This window comes from Anomaloglossus baeobatrachus, chromosome 7, assembly GCF_048569485.1.
Source record: "Anomaloglossus baeobatrachus isolate aAnoBae1 chromosome 7, aAnoBae1.hap1, whole genome shotgun sequence".
Taxonomy (NCBI): Eukaryota; Metazoa; Chordata; class Amphibia; order Anura; family Aromobatidae; genus Anomaloglossus; species Anomaloglossus baeobatrachus.
Genome location: NC_134359.1, coordinates 59465394 through 59490668, shown reverse-complemented (window position 1 = coordinate 59490668; position 25275 = coordinate 59465394). Strand labels below are relative to the sequence as shown.

At 47.5% G+C, this 25275-nt stretch overlaps 1 protein-coding gene across 4 annotated transcripts in view; it reads left to right on the top strand.

The window, feature by feature from the left end:
- Positions 1–25275, top strand: part of LOC142245060 (neurabin-1-like) — a 208833-nt gene that overhangs the window by 29292 nt on the left and 154266 nt on the right. For all 4 annotated transcript variants that reach the window (XM_075317337.1, XM_075317334.1, XM_075317335.1 and 1 more), the window contains exons 3-4: positions 22607–22739; positions 23134–23254. In XM_075317337.1, coding sequence (XP_075173452.1) covers positions 22607–22739; positions 23134–23254 — 254 coding nt within the window. The remainder of the gene's footprint in view (positions 1–22606; positions 22740–23133; positions 23255–25275) is intronic.

Sequence of the window (25275 nt, the reverse complement as noted above, 5' to 3'; positions counted from 1 at the left end):
TTGCAGATGTGCTCAATGAGAGACAAGTCTGGAGATGCTACAGGTTATGGTAGCATGTTTAGGGTTTGCTGCTCACAGTGGCACGAGCAACATGTGGCAAGTAGTTGGGTTAAAAAAAATGACTCATGGGACACTTGGAAAAATGGCCGCACCACTGCTTCCACCAACAAATCGGTGACAATGCTGAACTGTTAAGGGTACTTTACACACTGCGACATCGCTAGCGATCTCATTAGCGATGTGAAATTCTAGATCGCAAGTGCGATCTTTCGGGATCGCACATAGGTCATTTAACGCATGTGCGATCCTGAAAGATCGCACTTGCGATCTAGAATTTCACATCGCTAATGAGATCGCTAGCGATGTCGCAGTGTGTAAAGTACCCTTTAGTGTACCTGGAGGGAAGACTAGAGGGGTCTAAAGAAAATATAGCCACCCACACATAACCCAGGGAGTAGGACCGATGGGACTTTCCTTTTGTGAAGGCCTCCTAACTGACTTCATGCCACCACTCTCCGAGTTCATCATGGTGCAGAAGAAGACCACAATAGAGGCTGAAATGGAGGTCTGTCCTCTTCAGTGATGAGTCCTGACCTTGTCCTGGATGCAATGATCAAAGATTGGTCTGGAGACCACATGGAAGATGTCATAAAGAGGCTTTCACAAGGGAACGCCACATTCTTCCTGTGATTTCTAGAATTCCATGACTTTACCTTCTTCGTGTTGCAGTTTCAATGTTGAGGTAAGCAGTGAAAGGGAAGCTAGTTATATTTCCTTTTAGGAAATTCGGTCAATCGAGGGAATTCTCTGTTCAGGATAATTTACCTCTTGGAAAGAGTAATAAGGGGTTACCAAAAGAAAAACCTCACATCTGTCACTTTAGAGGTCCAGTCCTCTTTTTTGCCTGAGCGTGTTGTAATAATTACATGTTGCTTGCGGGTATGCTGTAGAGAAGCCTCCTGGACAGATTTCAACACAGACCACAGGGGGTCACCCGTTGCAAGTAATGATTGTCTTAAAGGGGTTATCTGGCTTATTTTGATTTTTTTTTTTTTTTTGTCATTTCACTATTGGGCTACATTGGGGCAGGTAAGTATATAGCGACTACATATCTGCTCTGTCAGCCCCTCGCCCCCCGGCTCAGAGTGGTCATGGAACCGCTCCTGCCGTGATTTTGCTGCTTCCTGTGACATCACATTTACAGGGGCAGGAGCTTGTTGACGGGTATCACAGCCGACGACCGTGCGTGGAGTCCCTGCCCACCTTACCCCGCACTCTCCCGCACATTCCATAGTGCACTGGTATCATGCGGCCCCTGATGCTGCTTGCGGTCCGCAGGCCTGTTGCCCCCTTGCTGTTCGCTGCCTTGCTGGGGCCGCGCAGTCAGCGCTTTATATCAGAAGACAGATTCCCCGGTGCTGCTCATGCGCGAGTTCTGTATACAGCTACTGCAATGATCAATCGAAGGCCAATCAGAGGTCAGCAGCAGAAGCTGTATACAGAGCCCGGAAATCTGTCATCTGATATAAAGCGCTGTCACCTGCGGCCCCTGAACCGGCAGCGTTCAACAAGGGGGCTGCGGTCGCAAGAAGCAAACCGGGCATGGAGGGAATGAGGACAGGTGAGAAGAATTTGTGTGTGTTTTTGCGTGTGTGAAGAATGGCCGAATATGGGCCATTGCTACAAGAAGAGGACCAGGAAAGGGGACATTACTATACGATGAGCAGAAGGATGGGGCACATTATTACATTGTGCCCCATATTATCCAATGCTAGAGGTCTGTGCTGGGCAGACTACTGACAGCCAATGAGCATGCAGAGGGCGGGGCTGGGCAGTGAGGTAGGGCGGTGCCAGCTCTGACTGTGTGGTTTGGCATAGGAAGATTTCATGTTAGGTTGAGCTGCAGGTAAATAAAGTGTCTGCAGAGAAAAAAAAGTCAGAAAACAAAAAAAAAAAATATTGTAGGGGTGTTTTATATAACAATACAGCACAGATTAGCTTAAATTTTTCAGAGTTTGTCAGACAACTCCTTTAAACTGAAAATTCCCTTAATGGAAACTTTGTCTACAATTTGAGAAAAATTGTAATACTATTTAGATTAGGGATTGTCTTATTGTTTATTAGGGATTGTATTATTCTTTAGGGACAGTAATTGAGACATGATAGATTGCAAGGAATACAAAGCCTCAGCGCAACATGAGTTGTCTGGCCGCTCTTCAGGTCACTTTTTTTTTTTTTTTTTTGTGGAGGGCACATTTGTAAAGTAGGAAACTACTTGTGCAAGTGTGATCCGGGCATAAGCTTATACTAATTATACAAAATTCTAACGTTTTATATTAAAACAATAAAAAAAAGTGATCTATCAACGTTTAGAAAATTTTTATTGCGGGATCGAACGACCAACTTTAAAACCTGTCAAGTGAAGTTATGGTAGTAGTTGTATGTTTCATCCCAGAAAATGGTATGCGTCAAAATCTTGCCTCTTCCTTTTTATACTCGTGGTGGTATTCTGGATTTGGAAATGTTCATTATATAGGCTATGGAATCCTCAATGTTGGATTTTTTTTTTTTTTTTGATAAGGAAGGGGGGAAGGGGGTTTGGCATTCATCAATTTTTATTTTTTTATTTTGTTGCGGCTTTGGTCGTTTTTCCGCCAGAGGAGGCGGTCAGAGTGGTGATGTGAATACAGTGAACTCCTAAACAATGGGGCTGATTATCAATACAATTTCTCCATCTGAGATATCGTGAAAATATTCTTGCAACTCCTTTTACCCCAGTCCTGCCTGGCTCCACCAATGTTTTGAAAAGTGTACAGAGCTGACAGTGACCGCACGAGGCCGAGTGCTGTTAGCAAAGAATGGCGAAAACTAGGACTGAACTCTACTTTGGTTGTTGACTTGGCTTCTTTGAGTGCTGCTGTAAGATGGCGCAAATTCATTGATATGCACGCTCAGTCTTGATGATTTGGGGCTTTTGTGTCCAGTGTATTCTTTAATTGCTTACAGTTAATAAATGGCTCCTCCTTCTTTTTTTTTGTGCGCCATTTTTGGCTGGTTAAGGTTCCATACTCTAGCATTCCCACAATAGGAAGCGAGCGCCAAGACCATCTATATTGTGGCATGTGACTTAGTGATGTGCTTGAAGGTGGCTGGCTGCCTCAATCAGTAAAGGCTTTGACCACTACTAGGTCAACCCCTTCTGATTCCACTTATTTCCCCCAGTTAAAATAAGACCCTGTACTCCCCTCCCGTTCTGGCTCCGTTCCAGCACTGTCTGTAATCGCGGTTTGGGGCTCACATGACGTCGCTTGAGCCCCGCGTCCAATCGCCGCCGTCTTCTCTCTCTATGCCTTCGGACCAAATGTGTTACTCAACAGGAAGTGACGCATCGGCTGCTACTTACTTCCTGTCGATGGCTTATTTGGTCCAAAGGTGTGGAGAGAGAAGCCAGTGCTGATTGGATGGGAGTCTTGCCTGACGTCACGTGAGCCTCACTGACGTTACCGAGGGGTTTCCGACCTCGCTGGAACGGCATTAGAACCAGAGGCGAGTACAGGGTCTCTTATTTTAACTGGGGTAAATTAATGGAATCAGAAGAGGTTGTCCTAATAGTGGACAACCCCTGTAACGTTGGCCTCCTAATCTACCTATGCGTCATTCATGACGAAGGGGGCTGGCTTGGCTGATGAAATGCACCAGCCGGACCCCATCATCACGAACACTGCGCATGGGAGTGTGCCCCCCCCCCTTCATGTCGGGATGAATATTAATGGGGCCATAAGGGGGCTGATACTGGGATATTGCTGCTGATGTGAAACTCCTTTAAGCTGCCAGATGCAATTTAAGGGAAGTTTAGAAATTATATCTATCCATTGTGATCTCATTTCAAATAATGTTCTGCTTCTCGCTTTCTTTACTGCCCCTATAAAGTTGTGCTCCTTTCCTGGGGTTGTCTCATATCTCCCTGAACGAAAGCATGGTGCAAAGTGCAGTAAATGCTGCCTCTCCGCCTAGTAATGGACATATGATAGGCGGGTGTATTGTGGCCCGGTGCTTGGCAGGTCATACCTGAGGAATGTGCTGCTCCTCATATGTCTACATTCCTGCTCGCGCTCCTGCATTGCACACACCCTCCAGCCATGGCAGGTGAGCGCTTCCTATGGCACTCTTCCGGCCTTTGCTCTCTACTTCTGTGAACTTTTATAGAACATAATAGAAGTTATAGGTCCTCAACCTGCGCTTCTACAACTGCTGTAAAACGACGGCTCCCAGCCTCGCCCGACGTGCTCTGGGTGGGAATTATAGCGGACGACTACTGATATTCTAAGCCAATGTGGGTGCTTTTTGTATGAAGTCCTGACCGTCGACTAGCTCTTGAGCTTGCCCGGCATTGAATGGTGGCTCTGCTCAGAAGAAAAGCACTCTACACCGTTTGGCAGTGCACTTTTTCTGTTACGCTTCATCCTTGCCCGCGGAATGCCTTTGCCATTGTATTCGGCACACCGCCTGCGTAGATGAGAGCTTGACCAGAGAGCTCCAACTGCGCACGCGCCATCTCAAGGCAGCATTATTTGAAGTCCTCACCTCTCGACCCGCAGCACTATTCCGGTCACCGGAGACCCTGCACAGCAGCCCCAGCCACCAGAGACCATGCACAGACCCCGTACAGCAGCCCCAGCCACCAGAGACCATGAACAGACCCCGCACAGCAGCCCCAGCCACCAGAGACCGTGCACAGACCCCGCACAGACCCCGCACAGCAGCCCCAGCCACCAGAGACCGTGCACAGACCCCGCACAGAAGCCCCAGAGACCATGCGCAGACCCCGCACAGCAGCTGCTGACACTGCACAGCCGCCCCAGCACCATCCGCCGCAGATCCCACACCAGCACAGCCACCGCAGCATTCCCCCGGCCCCTTGCGACCCCTCTCCACCACCCCGGTAAGGCTGCTTTCACACATCCGGCTTGAGCTGTGCGGCTCAATCCGGATGTGCAAGCTATGCAACGGATGCGGTGAAAACACCGCATCCTTTGCATAAGTTTTTCCCATGCGGCCCGTCCGGTTTTTGCCGGTTGCGGCTTGCTACTGGGCATGTGCATGCGGCGGCCGGATGCGGTTTTTACCGCATCCGGCCGCCATAGGCATGCATTGAAAAATGCGCCGCATCGGCTGAATGCGGCGCGATGCGTTTTTTATTTTTTGCCGCACGAAAAAACGTGCCAGGCAACGTTCCATCCGGCCGCCGCATTGGCTAAATCTGCCGCATGAGGCAAAAACCAGATGGAACGCAAGGCCATGCGGCACAATGCGGCACTAATTAAAGTCTATGCAGATAAAACGCAACAGGCAGCAAAAAAAAAAAAACGGTTGCGATTTTCCTGCAAAGTGCCGGATTGTGCCGCATTGCAGAAACCGGAGGTGTGAAAGCAGCCTAAGGCTACTTTCACACATCCGGTTTGAGCACTGCGGCTCAATCCGGCTGTGAAACCTATGCAACGGATGCGGCAAAAACACCGCATCCTTTGCATAAGTTTATACATGCGGCCGGTCCGTTTTTTTCCGGTTGCGGCACGCTACTGAGCATGCGCAGTGGAAGAAACCGCATGCGGCGGCCGGATGCGTTTTTTTCCGCATCCGGCGTCCATAGGCATGCATTGAAAATGCGCCGCGGCAGCCGGATGCGGTGCGATGCGGGTTTTTTTGCCGGACAAAAAAACGTTGCAAGACACGTTGCCTCCGGCCGCCGCTTTGATAAATTTTGCCGTATCCGGAAAAAAACGGATGCAACGCAAAGCCATCAGGTACAATCCAGTAACAATGCAAATCTATGGGGATAAAACGGATGCGGTACCGGATCCGTTTCACCCGTTTTTTTCCGGATTGTACCTGATGGGAAAAAACCAGGGTGGATTGATTTAAATCACGCCGATTTTAAATCATGATTTAAATCACGATTTAAATCAAAAGATTTTTTTTCTTTTTAAATCGGATCGATTTAAATCATGATTTTAATCATGATTTAAATCACTGATTTAAATCAAAAGGTTTTTTTTTAATATAAATCACGATTAAAATGAGAAGTGAGAGCAGTGTGCATGTGCGCCCATAGTTACACGGATGAAACTAGGGGCAACGATCTAACGCCAGGGTGAGGGGGGGACCCCAAAGTAAGTAAAAATCTTTTTTGTTTTACTATATGGCAATAGGTAGGTGTTTAAAAGCAGCATGTCTTAATTGTATAAACTATTAATAGCCTCCACATTTTGTTCATACTGCCCCTTTAATTCCACACTTCTAGCTTGGTTTCAGTTTTGGTTTAGTTTCTTTTTCCCTGCATTCAGTTGACATGCCCAAACTTGTTGGATAGTCAGCAGTACTTGGCTCAGGCTGTAGTAACATCAGCAGTGCTTGGCTCAGGCTGTAGTAACAATCAAACTTCATAAGTGATCTGTGTGAGCCATGGCAGCAGGTCGTAAGAGAGACCCTATTTGGGCTCATTTTGTTGAGATGCCAGCAGCAGATCTTAACGTCGTTAATGAACTAAAACCACTGGACTGGTGGAAGTCGCAATCACTTGTTCTTCCAGCAAAGATAATAAATCTAGCTACTCAGCTACTGACTGCATCGGCTTCATCCGCAGGAGTAGAGAGATTGTTTTCTTCATTTGGTTTTGTGCACACAACAGTCCGAAACTGCTTAGGAACTGCTAAAGCAGGACAACTGGTTTTCCTATTAAAAGTCCTAAATAAACAGTAGGCTTAAAGGCCCCGTCACACTAAGCAACATCGCTAGCAACATCGCTGGTAACGAACAACTTTTGTGACGTTGCTAGCGATGTTGCTGTGTGTGACATCCAGCAACAACCTGGCCCCTGCTGTGAGGTCGTTGGTTGTTGCTGAATGTCCTGGGCCATTTTTTAGTTGTTGCTGTCCCGCTGTGAAGCACAGATCGCTGTGTGTGACAGCGAGACAGCAACAACTAATGTGCAGGCAGCAGGAGCCGGCTTCTGCAGAGGCTGGTAACCAATGTAAACATCGGGTAACCAAGAAGCCCTGTCCTTGGTTACCCGATATTTACCTATGATACCAGCCTCCTCCGCTCTCACTGTCAGTGCCGGCTCCTGCTCTGTGCACATTTAGCTGCAGCACACATCAGGTAATTAACCCGATGTGTGCTGTAACTAGGAGAGCAAGGAGCCAGCGCTAAGCAGTGTGCGCTGCTCCCTGCTCTGTGCACATTTAGCTGCAGCACACATCGGGTTAATTAACCTGATGTGTGCTGTAACTAGGAGACTGGGGGCTTGTCACTGGTTGCTGGTGAGCTCACCAGCAACTCGTGTAGCCACGCTCCAGCGATCCCTGCCAGGTCAGGTTGCTGGTGGGATCGCTGGAGCGTCGCAGTGTGACATCTCACCAGCAACCTCCTAGCAACTTACCAGCGATCCCTATCGTTGTTGGGATCGCTGGTAAGTTGCTTAGTGTGACTGGACCTTTAAGGACTGATGTATTCACTGAAGATGTTTGCTTACTTCAAACGTTAGAGATAGGCTATTGTTAAAAAGTACTTAAGCTGGTGTCACACATAACGACGACGACAACGAAGTCGCTGCTACGTCACCATTTTCTGTGACGTTGCAGCGACGTCCCATCGCTGTCGCTGTGTGTGACATCCAGCAACGACCTGGCCCCTGCTGTGAGGTCGCCGGTCGTTGCTGAATGTCCAGCTTCATTTTTTGGTCGTCACTCTCCCGCTGTGACACACACATCGCTGTGTGTGACAGCGAGAGAGCGACGAAATGAAGCGATCAGGAGCCGGCACTGGCAGCTGCGGTAAGCTGTAACCAGCGTAAACATCGGGTAACCAAGGGAAGACCTTTCCCTGGTTACCCCTTGTTTACGCTGGTTACCAGCCTCCGCTCTTGCTGCCAGCGCCGGCTCCTGCACTGTGACATGTGGCTGCAGTATGCATCGGGTAATTAACCCGATGTATACTGTAGCAAGGAGAGCAAGGAGCCAGCACTAAGCAGTGCGCGGCTCCCTGCTCTCTGAACTGTGACATGTAGCTGCAGCACACATCGGGTTAATTAACCCGATGTGTACTGTAGGAGAGCAAGGAGCCAGCGCTAAGCGCGGCTCCCTGCTCTCTGCACATGTAGCGACGTTATGATCGCTGCTTCTGCTGTGTTTGACAGCTAAGCAGCGATCATAACAGCGACTTACAAGGTCGCTGTTACGTCACCGAAAATGGTGACGTAACAGCAACGTCGTTGTCGCTGTCGTTTAGTGTGAACCCAGCTTTACTCTCTGTAGTTCAATTCTGAGTGTTTAATAGTGCAAATAAAAATTATTAGGTTTCATAATCAACTGTTTTAATATTTTTATTTGTGTAAAACAATTAGATTTGCAAAAATACAAAGTTTTGCTTGTGTACAACTTGATTAAAAAATCTGATTTAAATCAAATGATTTAAATCAAAAAAATCTGATTTAAATCAAAAAAATCTGATTTAAATCAAAAAAATCTGATTTTTTTGATTTTTTTAAAAAAATCAAGATTTTTATCCACCCTGGAAAAAACTGATGTGTGAAAGTAGCCTTAGCTACATTCAGATTATAAGACGCACCCCTCACTTTCCTCCCACATTTTTGGGAGGAAAAGTGCATCTTAGAATCCAAAAACATACGGTATATAAAACACAACAAAAAGGCACCTATTTCTGCAGTGTTTTTACTGCAAACTCTAGTATCTGCAGCTGATTTTTCTGTTTGAAAAACCAAGTGTGGAGATACCACAGTGTCTTTTGGAGCAAGTTCATTCCCTCCCAAAAAGGAAAAAAAATCTCAATCACTCAAAGACTTAATTTCCATTGTAAAATGACGACAAGTTTGTGATCTGTTTTTAGTTCTTGTAAATTTTATTTTGTTTTGCCCCAGGTTTTGAAAAATGCCTAGTAAGAGGGGGAAAAATTTAACAGGCTGCAAAAAAACCCCGAAAAACCAACAAACCTCATTTTAAGAGGAAAAAAAAACTTTACAGAATCTTTGGAGTGGCATAGATTCAGGATACAGGAAGACTGGCTGGTACCAGAGCCATGCTCGGAATCTGGATACAGTAATACGGGCTTGTACCAAGGCACAGATACAGGAACACGGGCTGGTAGCGGGACAGAGGCACAGATACAGGAACACGGGCTGGTACCAGGACACTGGCACAGATACAGGAACACGGGCTGGTACCAGGACACTGGCACAGATACAGGAACACGGGCTGGTACCAGGACACTGGCACAGATACAGGAACACTGGCTGGTACCAGGGCACAGGCACAGATACAGGAACACGGGCTGGTACCAGGACGCTGGCACAGATACAGGAACACGGGCTGGTACCAGGACGCTGGCACAGATACAGGAACACGGGCTGGTACCAGGACACTGGTACAGATACAGGAACACGGGCTGGTACCAGGACACTGGCACAGATACAGGAACACGGGCTGGTACCAGGATACTGGCACAGATACAGGAACACGGGCTGGTACCAGGACACTGGCACAGATACAGGAACACGGGCTGCATGGATCAGGATGTTAGGCTGGACCCAGGAGCAGATTAAGATCTCAGGCTGGAACCGGGAACAGTATCGAGCAGAATCAGGAACTCTGGCTAGAACCGGAAACTGAATCAATAGCTGAATCAGGAACTTGGGCTGGAATCGGGAACCAGGAATGGAATCAGACATACGGGTGAGTACAGAATCTGGAGCAGGACCTAGGGATTAGACAATGAGATTGCAGCCACAGGACTCACTGGCTACCGGAAACAACGTTGCACAGGCACCTCCCAATAGGGGAGGGTGCCTTAAATACCTGGTACTTCCCAGTGATAGGCTGGGAAGACATCAGGTGGGTGCGCTGCTCCTTTTAAAGAAGCGGGGAGCACATGCATAACCTAAGCACACGACCAGGGATCCCACTTGAAGAGCGCAGGACCTGGGAGTCGCAGCGGGCACAAATGCTATTGGAACAGCAGAGCGGAGAGTGATGCGGTGAATATGTCAGTGTCCCTGCTGATTAGTGCAGGGAATGCTGGTGTTACAAACGCTAAAGAGGGAGAGTTTCTAGAAGCGGATTCAACTAGAAAGCGCATCGTTGTTGACTACTTCCAAAAACTACGTGTGCTCATAGCCATGTGCGGTGCCATATTGTTTAGGTTTTTTTTTTTTTTTCTTTTTCTATATACGTTTTAGGGAATTTTTTTTGTAGACCTGTTTATTCAGCAAAAGTCATGGTTCCAGCAATGGCAAACGTTGCAGAAAAGATGCAGAATGGTCTACATCTCTCCTTCCTCTGCTGGTTTGGGTCCCGTCCTTGTGTTTGGAGCTCGATTCCCATGTCACAGAAGAATACAGTACACAGGATTATATTTCGCCATTCGCAAACCTCTCCTTTTATTGTTCTAACATAGATGCTTTTGCATTACTAATGCAGCCCAAATATCTTCTGCATTGCATCCGTAATGACTCAGTCTTGGGCCGGCACTCGATGCCCTAACCATTCCTTGCATGCCAGTGGTAAGAGACTTCGAAAGCCCTTCTCCCCGCAGCCGCCATTTACGGTAACAGGATCTGAAAAGCAGCTGCTTTAGAAATAAGAATATGAATATAATTTTAAGTGAAGCAGAACGTGCACGTTGTGCTGTATCCAGGAATGCAGACACATTAAATGTTTGTGATTCTGTGGTCCCCACTAGTACAATCCAGTTGTGCGCGGCAGAAATAAGTGATCATATTCTAGGAAACGCCGCGGCCCGTGATATACAGCATGCGCTGCTCACGGAACTTCGGGCTTTCTTTTTTGCAGACTTCAGGGTTGTATTTTTTTTCAAAAAAAAATTTCTTCTTTCCTTCAATCTGCAGAATTCCGAGAAAGTTTGGAAACATTTTTTTTTTCTTTTATTCTTCGTACATAATCTACTATTATAGTTAAGACAATTGGAGACCATTCCCAATGGAAACACTTCATGGCCTGAATGACTGTTATATAACAATCGTAGATCGAGGAACACTTCCAGTATTTCACCTCTTTGCCAGCGGAAGATTCTTCAAAGAGGAAAAAAATGTGCTGTCCTATAAAATTGGAACCACTTGGAGGTTTATATATGGTTTATTTGATTTCTATATTACAGTAAGAGGATATATTACCATCCCTCACCTACTGTATCCTCACCCATACCCTGTATACTGTGATCCCTCGTGGGCAGGGTCCTCTCTCCTCCTGTAGACTGTGAGCCCTCGTGGGCAGGGTCCTCTCTCTCCTCCTGTAGATGGTGAGCCCTCGTGGGCAGGGTTCTTTCTCTGTCTCTGTACTTACTTTGAAAATCCATGTCTAAATGGCTGTAGTTGGCCACTAATTATAAAATTAGGATATGCAAGGATAAGTTCCCACTTAAAGGGAACCTGTCATCAGAAATTTGGCTTTCAACCTAAATGTTTCGCCCTCTGCAGCTCCTGGGCTGCATTCTAGTAAGGTTTCTATACTTTTTGTGCCCCCTTTTAAACCAAAATAAATACTTTATAAAACTGTACCTTTCGGTTTGAAAATCTTGTAAATCGTCCATGGGGGCGGGCCGTGTGGCGTCCGTTGCTGTATCTTACGCCGTCCCACATGCTCCAAATCATCCCTCAGGATGCCGCCCACTGCGCCCGAGGTCCCGTGCACGCTGGGACACCTGGTGACGTGGTCGCACGCACGAGAGTATGGGCGGCGCTGTGATTGCATCACAAGTGCCCGCCTGTACTCTCGTGGGCGCGCTCTCCCCTCTGTACGTCGCTCAGATTCTCCGCTTCTCCTGTAGTGGCCTGCCCCGCTCCTCCCATCTATTTCCTGCTGCAGGGTACGATGGGAAGGAGGTGACGTCGGGCCGGCACAGAACGCTGGAGGAAGTGGGGAAAGGGCGGGCACGAGAGTATGGGCGGGCACTTGCGATGCAATCACAGCGCCGCCCATACTCTCGTGCGTGCGACCACGTCACTAGGTGTCCCGGCGTGCACGGGATCTCGGGCGCAATGGGCGGCGTCCTGAGGGATGATTTGGAGCATGGGGGACGGCGTAAGATACAGCAACGGACGCCACACCGCCCGCCCCCATGGACGATTTACAAGATTTTCAAACCGAAAGGTACAGTTTTATAAAGTATTTATTTTGGTTTAAAAGGGGGCACAAAAAGTATAGAAACCTTACTAGAATGCAGCCCACGAGCTACAGAGGGGGAAACATTTAGGTTGAAAGCCAAATTTCTGATGACAGGTTCCCTTTAAGAGTTCAGACTCAATTTAACAAGGACCACCTAAGTAGGATATATTGATGGTTTTCTTTTAGGTATTGTAGGAAAACCAATGCTTACAAGTCAAAGCTTCTGGGGTGATCTATTGCTATACAAACATATGCTTAAAGGGGGTGTCCTCAACATGGAGCTTTAGCTCCTGATGATTTAACAGTTTGTACTTGGCAGCATGGTTGAGCCATTAGTCCAGAAATTGAGCTTTCCAAGGCTGTAAGCAGAGGCAGCTTTTGCTTCTGCAGCATTGGAGGAGCACAGCGGTACTGAAGCTGGCCAGATCTGGCGAGCTTCAGAGCAGCACTTATAAGCTCTATAGCTAAGAGCATAAGCATTGCTGCTTTCCTCCTTGCCTAGCAGATCGGTAACTACACAAAAAAGTAAACTATAGGATTAAAGGGAATTTGTCACCAGGTGTTTGCTCCCCATCTGAAAGCAGCATTAGAGACAAAGACCCTGATTCCAGCGATGTGTCACTTACTGAGCTGTTTGCTGTCACGCTGATAAAATCAATGTTTCTCTGCTGCAGATCTAGCCGTTATACAGAGCTCATGAATATGCTGGACTACGTGCAGCACGCCAAGTAGTTCTGTAATGATAATCTCCTGCTGATTTAAACTGTGATTTTATCAAAACTACACTAAGCAGCCAAGTAAAGGAAATCTGGATGGAATCAGGATCTCTGCCCCTACGTTACGCTGCTGTCAGATTAGGTGGCAAAAACCTGCTGATGAATTCCCTTTAAGAGAGCAGGGATTATTATTTATTTATTTATTTATTTTATTTTTTTTTAAACAACAAAAGTGCCTTTTATGATTTGCACAATTTAGAATGTCAAGATTTTAACCCTTTAAATATAGACAACTTAGTAGTAGACTTCATACATAAAGAGGGCTGTTGGGAATTCCTTTGAAAAACCATTTCACACTTAGTCTATAGTTTCTGTGCAGGATTGTTCCATAGGTGAAAATGGCGAAAAGAACTGAAATTGTGAATCAGTACTGGGCACCATGGGTCATGGACTGGTGTGGCACATGGTGGAGAAATACTTTGGCATACCTGTATCTACATAAAAAAAAAAAAAATTATATGGTGGTCCAAAAGTAGATGGACAGTCTGTGTAATAGGGTTATCAAACACGGTGTAAAGTGAAACTGACTCAGTTGCCCTTAGCAACCAATCAGATTCCACTTTTCATTCTTCACAGACTCTTTGGAAAATGAAAGGTGGAATCTGATTGGTTGCTAAGGGCAACTGAGGTAGTTTTGCTTTACACAATGTTTGATAACCCTATTACACATACTGTTCACCTACTTTTGGACTATGTATATATGAATGTGTATATATGTATACGTGTGTGTGTGTGTGTGTGTGTGTGTATGTGTATATATATATATATGTGTATATATATGTGTATATATATGTGTGTATGTATGTGTACGGTATATGTATGTATGTGTGTGTATGTATATATATGTATGTATGTGTGTATATATATATATATATATATATATATATATATATATATATATATATATATATATATATATATATATATATATATATATATATATATATATATATATCTATCTCTATCCCTTGTTTTGACCGTCATAGAATTTGTATTTGATTCAGTGTTATCTGTTATGCATGTATTTTTTTTTTTTGTCTTTCTTGTTTTTTAATAGAATAAACCAAATTTTGTGGGTGTCTTCAGTAACTTTGGCTTTTCTTTTGTATGCATTTATTCATATATAATAATCCCAGGATATTGTAGACTGTCTGTGCAATTGATATGAGCCGGCACAGAAGCTTTTCTTCCTCTTTACGGTCTACAGAGCTTTGGCTCCTCCATTAATATAAACCTTAGCTTTGTGGTAGGACATAGTGTGTCAATATTTCACTTTATACAGTGATTCCTCAAAGCTTTCTGCTGCTCCACCATCCACTGCCTTGTTTCAGGTTGTTCTAATGCTTAGGAAAAGGTTGACAGACGTTCTCTCTAATCTTGAGCCTCACCTCGGCTCCAATATGGTGTCTGATACTTGGATAACGATAAGACCCCAGAGAAGTGTCAGCATCCTCCGTCTAGTCCTAGGGACTGATACTCCTAAATACATGGGATACATGCAGTGTGTGGTATATTACTGTCCCATAGCTGCACAAATATAGTAGATTGATGTTTTATTGCATTGTTGTGCCTCCTATTGTCTGCAGATCAGGGGTTGTGGTTTGCAAAGTACAAAGAGCCCTGGAAATGTTTGTTACAGCTCAGTAAATGAGAACATGTCTTGTGACCAGATTCTGCCCCCATGTCTGATCAGAGCCCTCATCTCATGCCTGGCAGGTCATTTAAAGAAGAAGAAGAAGAAAAAAAAAAAAAAAAAGCAAAATTAAAAAAAACAAAGGGATATCCACATTCCGTATTGTGCAAACATTCATCTCTGCCCGCCTGTATTTGGAAAGACTTGTTCTCGTGATTTCCAGCAACTTTATATATTTGTTTGGTTTGCACTTGTTTGGTATTGCAGTTGTATTTTAATAAACTTTATTTCTTCGTCGCTCTATTGGGAGACCCAGACGATCGGGTGTATAGCACTGCCTCCGGAGGCCACACAAAGCAATTACACTAAAAAGTGTAAGGCCCCTCCCCTTCTGGCTATACACCCCCAGTGGGATCACTGGCTCACCAGTTTTCTGCTTTGTGCGAAGGAGGTCAGACATCCACGCATAGCTCCACTGTTTGTAGTCAGCAGTAGCTGCTGGCTATATCGGATGGAAGAAAAGAGGGCCCATGTGGGGCCCCCAGCATGCTCCCTTCTCACCCGCGGTTGGTGCTTGTAAGGTTGAGGTACCTATTGCTGGTACAGAGGCTGGAGCCCACATGCTGTTTTCCTTCCACATCCCCTGGAGGGCTCTGTGGAAGTGGGATCTTGCCGGCCCCCAAGCCCTGGGGCCGGGCTCCATCCACAGACCCATAGAACCTGCTGGATTTGGAGCGGGAGTGCCGTTCAGGGACAAGGCCCTGCAACTTTCAGGTACTCTGTGTCCCCGGCAGGCACGGACACTCTCAGGCTTGCTGAGCGTTATAGTGCGCCGGGGACAGTAGCACTGTGCGCTGGGGTTAGGTCACTGCAGCTTTGCTGAGTGACGTTTCATGTTGGGAACTACTGCGCCGACCGCTCCTGGAGCGGCGACGCAGCTGCGACTTGTAGTGCGCCGGGGACTTGGCGCCGACCGCGCTTTTACGGCGGCGGCGCTTCTAACTTTAGCCCCCGGCTTCTGCGGCCTAGTGCCGCTTCGTTCCCGCCCCCACCCTGTCAATCAGGGTAGGGGAGAGACGCTGCTCAATTACCAGCGCCGAGGGCTGGAGCTTTATTTACATGCTCCAGCCCTCTCACTAGGCACAGGGGGAAGCAGACTTCCCGCTCTTCGTCGGTGTACGCCCAGGGCCCGCCCCCCCTCTCCACAAGGACGCCGGCAGCCATTACACATGCGGCTGGCTGGGGAAAGGCAGCAGGCTCTGGGAGACCCAGACTAGAGGGATTTCTGGCGTCCACACACCGCTCCTAAGCGGGTGGTAAGCAGCACAGTAGTGCTGGCCCCTCTAGTGCCTCAGTGTTATATTAGTGTACTTTTTTCTTGGTACCATATATATATATTTATATAGTGCACTGTAAGGTCGCTTCTTGGCTGAACACCCTGTACTGCTCTGAGGAGGCAGCAACATGTCATCCGCAAAACGCAAGGGTGCCAAGGCACAGGCTGTGTACACTGTTTGTACAGCATGTGGGGCTGATCTACCGGCAGGCTCCAAAGACTCACATTGTATGCAATATTCAGTCCCAGTGGCACTCCGTCAGCCAGAGCCTAATGTGGTGGTAGCCCAGGCAGAGACGCCTGTGAACCCTGCCCCGGTGACGGGGACAGACTTTGCAGTTTTTGCTGACAAAATGTCTGTGACTATGTTAAAAATACTGGAGACCTTGCAGTCCAGGCCAGTTACTCAGACCATGGACACTGCTGTGTCTATGCTCGCCGGTCCCCCTCAGTTGGAACTAATCCGTACTTCAAGGGGATCTCAAGCATCACAGGCTGAAGTCTCTGACTCAGATGACAGTCCCAGGCAGCCTAAGGGTACTTTCACACATCCGGATTTTTGCTCTGCGGCACAATACGGCGTTCTGCAGAAAAACCGCAACCGGCTTTTGTAACGCCGATTGCGGTTTTTTTTTGCATTGACTTACATTAGTGCCGCATTGTGCCGTAGGGGCTTGCGTTCGGTCCGGTTTTTGCCGCATGCGGCAGATTTAGCCGATGCGGCGGCCGGATCGAACGTACCCTGCAACGTTTTTTGCTCCGGCAAAAAACACCGCATCGCGCCGCATCCGGCCGCTGCGGCGCATTTTTCAATGCATCCCTATGGAGGCCGGATGCGGCGCGATGCGGAAAAAACCGCATCCGGTCGCCGCATGCGGTATTTTCCACTGCGCATGCTCAGTAGCATGCCGCAACCGGAAAAAAACGGACCGGCCGCATGTAAAAACTGATGCAAAGGATGCGGTGTTTTCACCGCATCCGTTGCATAGTTTTCACAGCCGGATTGAGCCGCAGGGCTCAAACCGGATGTGTGAAAGTAGCCTTAGCGAGCTCGCTGGGAAAGACCCTCCACGTCATCACACTGCTCGGGGTCTCAGCGACAAGAGTCTCTCTGTGATGAGACTGAGGACGGTGACCAGGATTCTAATCCTGAGGCCCCTCTCAATCTGGATGCCCCTGATGGTGACGCCATGGTTAATGACCTTATATCGGCAATTAATAGGCTGTTGGATATTTCTCCCCCAGCCCCTTCTGCAGAGGAGGCAGCTGCACAGCAGGAGAAGTTCCATTTCCTATATCCCAAGCGTAAATTAAGTGCTTTTTTGGACCACTCTGACTTCAGAGACTCGATCCAGAAACACGACGCTCATCCAGACAAGCGTTTCTCTAAACGTTCTAAGGATACCCGTTATCCTTTTCCCTCTGAGGTGGCCAAACGCTGGACCCAGTGTCCAAAGGTGGATCCCCCAATTTCCAAGCTTGCGGCTAGATCCATAGTCGCAGTAGAGGATGGCGCTTCACTTAAAGATGCCAACGACAGACAGATGGACCTTTGGTTGAAATCTGTCTATGAATCTATCGGCGCGTCGTTTGCTCCAGCATTCGCGGCCGTGTGGGCACTCCAAGCTATTTCAGCTGGTTTAGCACAGGTGGATGCTTTCATACATCCAGCAGTGCCGCAAGTGGCGTCCCTAACTTCGCAAATGTCTGCGTTTGCGACCTATGCTATCAATGCTGTCCTAGAATCTACGAGCCGTACCGCTATGGCGTCCGCCAATTCTGTGGTTTTGCGCAGAGCCTTGTGGTTAAAGGACTGGAAAGCAGATGCTGGTTCCAAAAAATGCTTAACCAGCTTGCCATTATCTAGAGACAGACTGTTTGGTGAGCCATTGGCTGAAATCATAAAACAGTCCAAGGGTAAGGACTCTTCCTTACCACAGCCCAGAGCAAGTAAACCTCAACAGAAAAAGTGGCAGTCGAGGTTTCGGTCCTTTCGAGGCTCGGGCAAGGCCCAATTCTCCTCGTCCAAAAGGACTCAGAAAGAACAAGGGAGCTCAGATTCCTGGCGGGCTCACTCACGCCCCAGGAAAACAAATGGAGGAACCGCTTCCAAAGCGGCTACCTCATGACTTTCGGCCTCCTCCCTCCGCATCCTCAGTCGGTGGCAGGCTCTCCCGCTTTTGCGACATTTGGCTGTCACAGGTCAAAGACCGGTGGGTAACAGACATTCTGTCTCGCGGGTACAGAATCGAGTTCAGTTCTCGGCCTCCACTTCGGTTCTTCAGAACCTCCCCACACCCCAACCGAGCAGATGCCCTGCTGCAGGCGGTGGACTCTCTAAGAGAAGAAGGAGTCGTGATCCCTGTCCCCCCTCACGAACGGGGGCGAGGATTTTACTCCAATCTCTTTGTGGTTCCAAAAAAGGACGGCTCCTTCCGTCCTGTTCTGGACCTAAAACTGCTCAACAAGCATGTGAACGCCAGGCGGTTCCGGATGGAATCCCTCCGCTCAGTCATTGCCTCAATGTCTCAAGGAGATTTCCTAGCATCAATAGACATCAAAGATGCTTATCTCCACGTGCCGATTGCTACAGAGCACCAATGCTTTCTACGCTTCGTGATAGGAGACGACCATCTTCAGTTCGTAGCTCTGCCATTTGGTCTGGCGACAGCCCCTCGGGTGTTCACCAAGATCATGGCGGCAGTGGTAGCAGTCTTGCACTCTCAGGGACACTCTGTGATCCCTTACTTGGATGATCTACTGGTCAAGGCACCCTCTCAAGAGGCATGCCAACTCAGCCTGAATGTTGCACTGGAGACTCTCCAGGCGTTCGGGTGGATCATCAACTTCCCAAAGTCAAATCTGTCACCGACCCAATCACTAACGTATCTTGGCATGGAGTTTCATACTCTCTCAGCGATAGTGAAGCTTCCGCTGGACAAGCAGCGGTCTCTACAGACTGGGGTGCAGGCTCTCCTTCAAAGTCAGCCGCACTCCTTAAGACGCCTCATGCACTTCCTCGGGAAGATGGTGGCGGCAATAGAGGCGGTTCCGTTTGCGCAGTTTCATCTGCGTCCACTTCAATGGGACATTCTCCGCCAATGGGACGGGAAGTCAACATCCCTGGACAGGAAAGTCTCCCTTTCCCAGACGGCCAAAGACTCTCTGCAGTGGTGGCTTCTTCCCACCTCATTATCACAGGGAAGATCCTTCCTACCACCGTCTTGGGCGGTGGTCACGACAGATGCGAGTCTCTCAGGGTGGGGAGCAGTCTTTCTCCACCACAGGGCTCAGGGTACGTGGTCTCAGCAGGAGTCCACCCTTCAGATCAATGTTCTGGAAATCAGAGCAGTGTATCTTGCCCTACTAGCCTTCCAGCAGTGGCTGGATGGAATCCGAATTCAGTCGGACAACTCCACAGCGGTGGCATACATCAACCACCAAGGGGGGACACGCAGTCGGCAAGCCTTCCAGGAAGTCCGGCGGATTCTGATGTGGGTGGAAGCCACAGTCTCCACCATATCCGCGGTTCACATCCCCGGCGTAGAAAACTGGGAAGCAGACTTCCTCAGTCGCCAGGGCATGGACGCAGGGGAATGGTCCCTTCACCCAGACGTGTTTCAGGAAATCTGTCGCCGCTGGGGGGTGCCGGACGTCGACCTAATGGCGTCACGGCACAACAACAAGGTCCCAACCTTCATGGCACGGTCTCGCGATCAAAGAGCGCTGGCGGCAGACGCCCTAGTGCAAGATTGGTCGCAGTTCCGGCTCCCTTATGTGTTTCCACCTCTGGCACTCTTGCCCAGAGTGCTACGCAAGATCAGATCCGATTGCAGCCGCGTCATACTTGTCGCCCCAGACTGGCCGAGGAGGGCGTGGTATCCGGACCTGTGGCAGCTCACGGTCAGCCAACCGTGGGCACTCCCACACCGACCAGACTTACTGTCCCAAGGGCCGTTTTTCCATCGGAATTCTGCGGCCCTGAACCTGACTGTGTGGCCATTGAGTCCTGGATCCTAACGTCTTCAGGATTGTCCCAAGGTGTCGTTGCCACCATGAGACAGGCTAGGAAGCCCACGTCCGCTAAGATCTACCACAGAACGTGGAGGATATTTTTATCCTGGTGTTCTGCTCAGGGAGTGTCTCCCTGGCCATTTGCATTGCCTACCTTTCTTTCTTTCCTGCAATCTGGGTTAGAAAAAGGTTTGTCGCTCGGCTCCCTTAAAGGTCAGGTCTCGGCGCTATCCGTCTTTTTTCAGAGGCGTTTGGCACGCCTTCCTAAGGTGCGCACGTTCCTACAGGGGGTTTGCCATATCGTACCCCCGTACAAGCGGCCGTTAGATCCATGGGATCTGAACAGGGTACTAGTTGCCCTCCAGAAGCCGCCCTTCGAGCCTCTGAAGGAGGTTTCACTTTCTAGACTATCACAGAAAGTGGCTTTTCTGGTAGCGATCACATCTCTTCGGAGAGTGTCTGAGCTGGCAGCACTATCATCCAAGGCTCCCTTCCTGGTCTTCCACCAGGACAAGGTTGTGCTGCGTCCTATTCAGGAGTTTCTCCCGAAGGTGGTATCCTCTTTTCATCTTAATCAGGATATCTCTTTGCCTTCGTTTTGTCCTCATGCAGTTCATCGGTATGAGAAGGATTTACATTTGTTAGATCTGGTGAGAGCACTCAGAATCTACATTTCCCGCACGGCGCCCTTGCGCCGTTCGGATGCACTCTTTGTCCTTGTCGCTGGTAAGCGCAAAGGGTCGCAGGCTTCTAAAGCCACCCTGGCTCGATGGATCAAAGAACCAATTCTTGAAGCCTACCGTTCTGCTGGGCTTCCGGTTCCATCAGGGCTGAAGGCCCATTCTACCAGAGCCGTGGGTGCATCCTGGGCATTACGACACCAGGCTACGGCTCAACAGGTGTGCCAGGCAGCTACCTGGTCGAGTCTGCACACTTTCACCAAACATTATCAGGTGCATACCTATGCTTCGGCGGACGCCAGCCTAGGTAGAAGAGTCCTGCAGGCGGCAGTTGCCTCCCCGTAGGGGAGGGCTGTCTTGCAGCTCTAACATGAGGTATTTCTTTACCCACCCAGGGACAGCTTTTGGACGTCCCAATCGTCTGGGTCTCCCAATAGAGCGACGAAGAAGAAGGGAATTTTTGTTACTTACCGTAAATTCCTTTTCTTCTAGCTCTTATTGGGAGACCCAGCACCCGCCCTGTTGTCCTTCGGGATTGTTGGTTTGTTTGCGGGTACACATGTTGTTCATGTTGAACGGTTTGCAGTTCTCCGATGTTACTCGGAGAGAATTTGTTTAAACCAGTTATTGGCTTTCCTCCTTCTTGCTTTTGCACTAAAACTGGTGAGCCAGTGATCCCACTGGGGGTGTATAGCCAGAAGGGGAGGGGCCTTACACTTTTTAGTGTAATTGCTTTGTGTGGCCTCCGGAGGCAGTGCTATACACCCGATCGTCTGGGTCTCCCAATAAGAGCTAGAAGAAAAGGAATTTACGGTAAGTAACAAAATTCCCTTCTTTCCTATTTCTTATCTCAGGTAAAGTTGTAAATATCCGACTGTTCCAAATGAAAATATTCCGAGTGCGTCACTTATTGCGCAGGAGACGCCTTTGTGCCATAATCTTGTGCAATCTTTTAACGATAAATTGTGATTCATAGCATAAATGACAAAGTAAATTTATTTGTTTTTTAGTATAGAAAATAATTGTTCTTTTAATATAATAATAATAATAATAATAATAATAATAATAATAATAATAATAATAATAATATTCATTTTATATAGCGCTGTTAATTCCACAGCGCTTTACATACATTGGCAACACTGTCCTCATTGGGGCTCACAATCTAGGTTCCCTATGAGTATGTTTTTGGAATGTGGGAGGAAACTGGAGAACCGTGAGGAAACCCACACAAACACGGGGAGAACATACAAACTCCTTGCAGATGGTGTCCTTTGTGGGAGTTCAACCCAGGACCCCAGCGCTACAAGACTGCAGTGCTAACCACTGAGCCACCGTAACTATTCCTGTAGTAATAAATACTAGTGTAGGATTAGAGTAGAGGCACCATAGCCCCCTCTGGACGCCGGTTTATTAATCGGAAAGGCAGATCCATCTTGGCTTGATCAGCTTAGGCTCGGGTTCTTATTTATTTATTTTTTTTTTCTCCAGTGATTTAGTGTGTTACAGCCATACAGGTGTCTAGCTCTATATAGGGTTGGTATAATTGTCCTGTGTGTGTTTTTGTTCTTGGAGACCCCACCACTTCCAAGAAAGGGCTCTGGAGTCCCCCTTTTGTTTGGAGTGATGGTGGAGCATGCATGCCGCTTCTCTTTTCATTGTCAATGCGAAGATAGAGATGGCCATGTATGTGTGTCAGTACCATAGTCGATGAATAGTTCAGTGCTTGCTCCATTCAGAAGGGGATGCGAGAGCCACCACCTCCAGATCATTTGGGGCTCTTAATGGTCGGATCAGCAACTTTGCATTGAGCTTGTACATTGAATCTTCTTGTACTTCTATATAACATATTTATAAGGGAATTCAAGAAAGAGTATGGAAGTATTGTAAAATATCAGCTGCTATACCACCCCAAGGATGACTGCTACTCTACTGATTATGTTTAATCATATATTTTTTTTTCCCCCGTCAAGGTATTTCCTACATTTTCCAATGAAGACTATGACCGCCGTAATGAAGAAGTGGACCCGGTTGCTGCTTCTGCTGAGTACGAGTTGGAAAAAAGGGTGGAAAAAATGGACGTTTTCCCTGTTGAAATTGAAAAAGGTATTCCTTTTGTGTGTATATGTATGTGTGTAGTACATTAATAAAAGCTGCATCTCCTATGTATTGTGGCTGTTGAGGGACTATAACTCCTTTTGACATGATGGATTATTACACCCTTTCCATAGACTACAATAGGTGGTTGATTTCTTCTCCATTGATTCCCTGTTTCCAGGATAATTTAAGCCATGTTCACGTTTGTGTTGCAAAATGGTGTCTCCAATGGGTAGATCGTTGCATGCAAAACTATTTTTTCTTTTTTTCTGGTTTGTTTTTTTTTTCCTGTCTAATTGTGACCATCTGGCAGACCCCCAATGATTAAACAAGTTAACTGCGTCCACCGGGCGCCGCTGGTCATTAGTACCTTCATGATGGTAATTCTGTTTTTCTTGCCCAGGTGACAGTGGTCTTGGAATCAGCATTATTGGCATGGGGGTTGGTGCAGATCAGGGCTTGGAGAAGCTGGGAATATTTGTGAAAACGATTACAGAAGGGGGAGCTGCTCAACGGGATGGACGGTAAGTAATCTTACGTTTTTCCTCGGAGAACCTCCTTTATCAACCATCTAATGGATAGGTGATAACTAGTGATGAGCGGGCACTACCATGCTCAGGTGCTTGGTACTCGTAACTACTGATGAGTGAGTACTACCATGCTCGGGTGCTCGGTATTTGTAACTAATGCCGTGCTTGGGTACTCGTAACGAGCTGTTGGATGCTCAGATGGATGCGATTCGAGCACCCAAGTATAATGGAGTTCACTGGTGCACTCGGAGCATTTTTCTGGAAGATTTCCCTGAAAAGTGCTTGAGCCTCCCATTGACTTTCATTAAACTCGGGTTCTCGTAATGAGCAGTTGGATGCTCTGTTGGGCTCGACTCAAGTATAATGGAAATTAAATGGGGGACGGGAGCATTTTTCATGAAGAGCTCCCCGGTGACTTCCTTTACACTTGGGTACTAAAGTTCCGATCATTACATGTACTGAGCAGCGGAACATGGTAGTGCACATTCATCACTAGTAAAAACTTATTGATTGTTGGGTTTCCATTAGAATAGCGCACATTCTTGACCGCGCTCCATTCATTTCCTATGGGGCTGTCAAGTTCTGCAGTCCTTATTTTTTTTTTTTTCTTGAATCAATTCGGCATTGGACCTACCTCTACATTATAACTGCCATAAAAGGTTCCATCGAGGACAAAGGTTCCCCGTGCAGGTCACAGTGGTAGGGCACCCACCAATCAGCAAGTTGTTGCCTATCCAGTAGATAAGTGATAACTTTGTTTTCACCTGAAAATCTCATTTAACGTTCATCTTTTTTAATTTTTTGGGCAAATTTGGATTTAGATCCTCAATAATGAGAACGCATCTTTACAAGTGCTACAGTTGATGGGTTGATATAAAAATCTGTACTGATTGCTTCTAAATTTCTTAATCTAAAGGGGAAAACCCCTTAGAAAAACCCTTTTAGTTAAAGGGGTTGTCCACTACTATGACAACCCCTTCTCATTCCCCTTGTTCGCCCCTGTAAAAATCAATAAGTCTATACTCCCCTCTAGTGCAGCCACGGCTGCTGCGATGTCTAAAGCCATGTTCACGAAGCCCAATTCACATTGGTTGCGGGGCCCGTGTTTCAGAACAATCAGTGCCTGGACATTTGAGCAAGATGTGAGTGCAGAGCTGACTTCCTGCTCAAACATCCGAAGGCGGGGAGAAGGAAGGCGGGGAGAAGGAAGGCGGGGAGAAGGAAGGCGGGGAGAAGGAAGGCGGGGAGAAGGAAGGCGGGGAGAAGGAAGGCGGGGAGAAGGAAGGCGGGGAGAAGGAAGGCGGGGAGAAGGAAGGCGGGGAGAAGGAAGCCGGTGCTGATTGGTCTCGAAGGCTTGCATGTCATAAGGTTCCAAGAGCCTTGGGAACGCAACTTCATACAAAGCTGGAGCAGCGGCCGACCCGGAGGGGAGTATAGGCTTTATTTTTACAGGGTGAACTAGGGGAACGAGAAGGGGTTGTCATAGTAGTGGACAACCCCTTTAACTAAAAGGGGTTTTCTTAGAAATGTGTCGTCATATCAGGGGGAGGTTGGATGGAACATTGCTTTGGTCTTACATTTCAAATCTATGGGGTTACCACAACTTTGCCTGGTTGGACAATGGACCTTTTGTTTTCACAGATCTCTGGAGTTTCTTCTACAGTACTTTGTCATCCTCCAGTAATATTATTACTTGTACCTCCATCGTTCCATGTGTTCATTATTCCTGGAGACTAACCGTTTTCCAGGACTTGCGTTGTAGCCTTCTCGGCAGATTGATGCTTTGTTGCCTATCTGAGTACACGCTGTATTTGCTGTTTCAGGTTATCGTGTCCTCTGGGCACGGTGTGGCAGCTCCTAATACCATTATATTGAGGAATGTAGCCGTTGGGTCAGGAATAGACTCCCGTAGCTTGCTGTTATTATTAATAATAAAGTAATATTCAGAGACTGCAGACGAGCAGCGTTGTGTGAAGTTTTGCCAAAGCCTTTTGAGTAACTTTGCATTACAGATT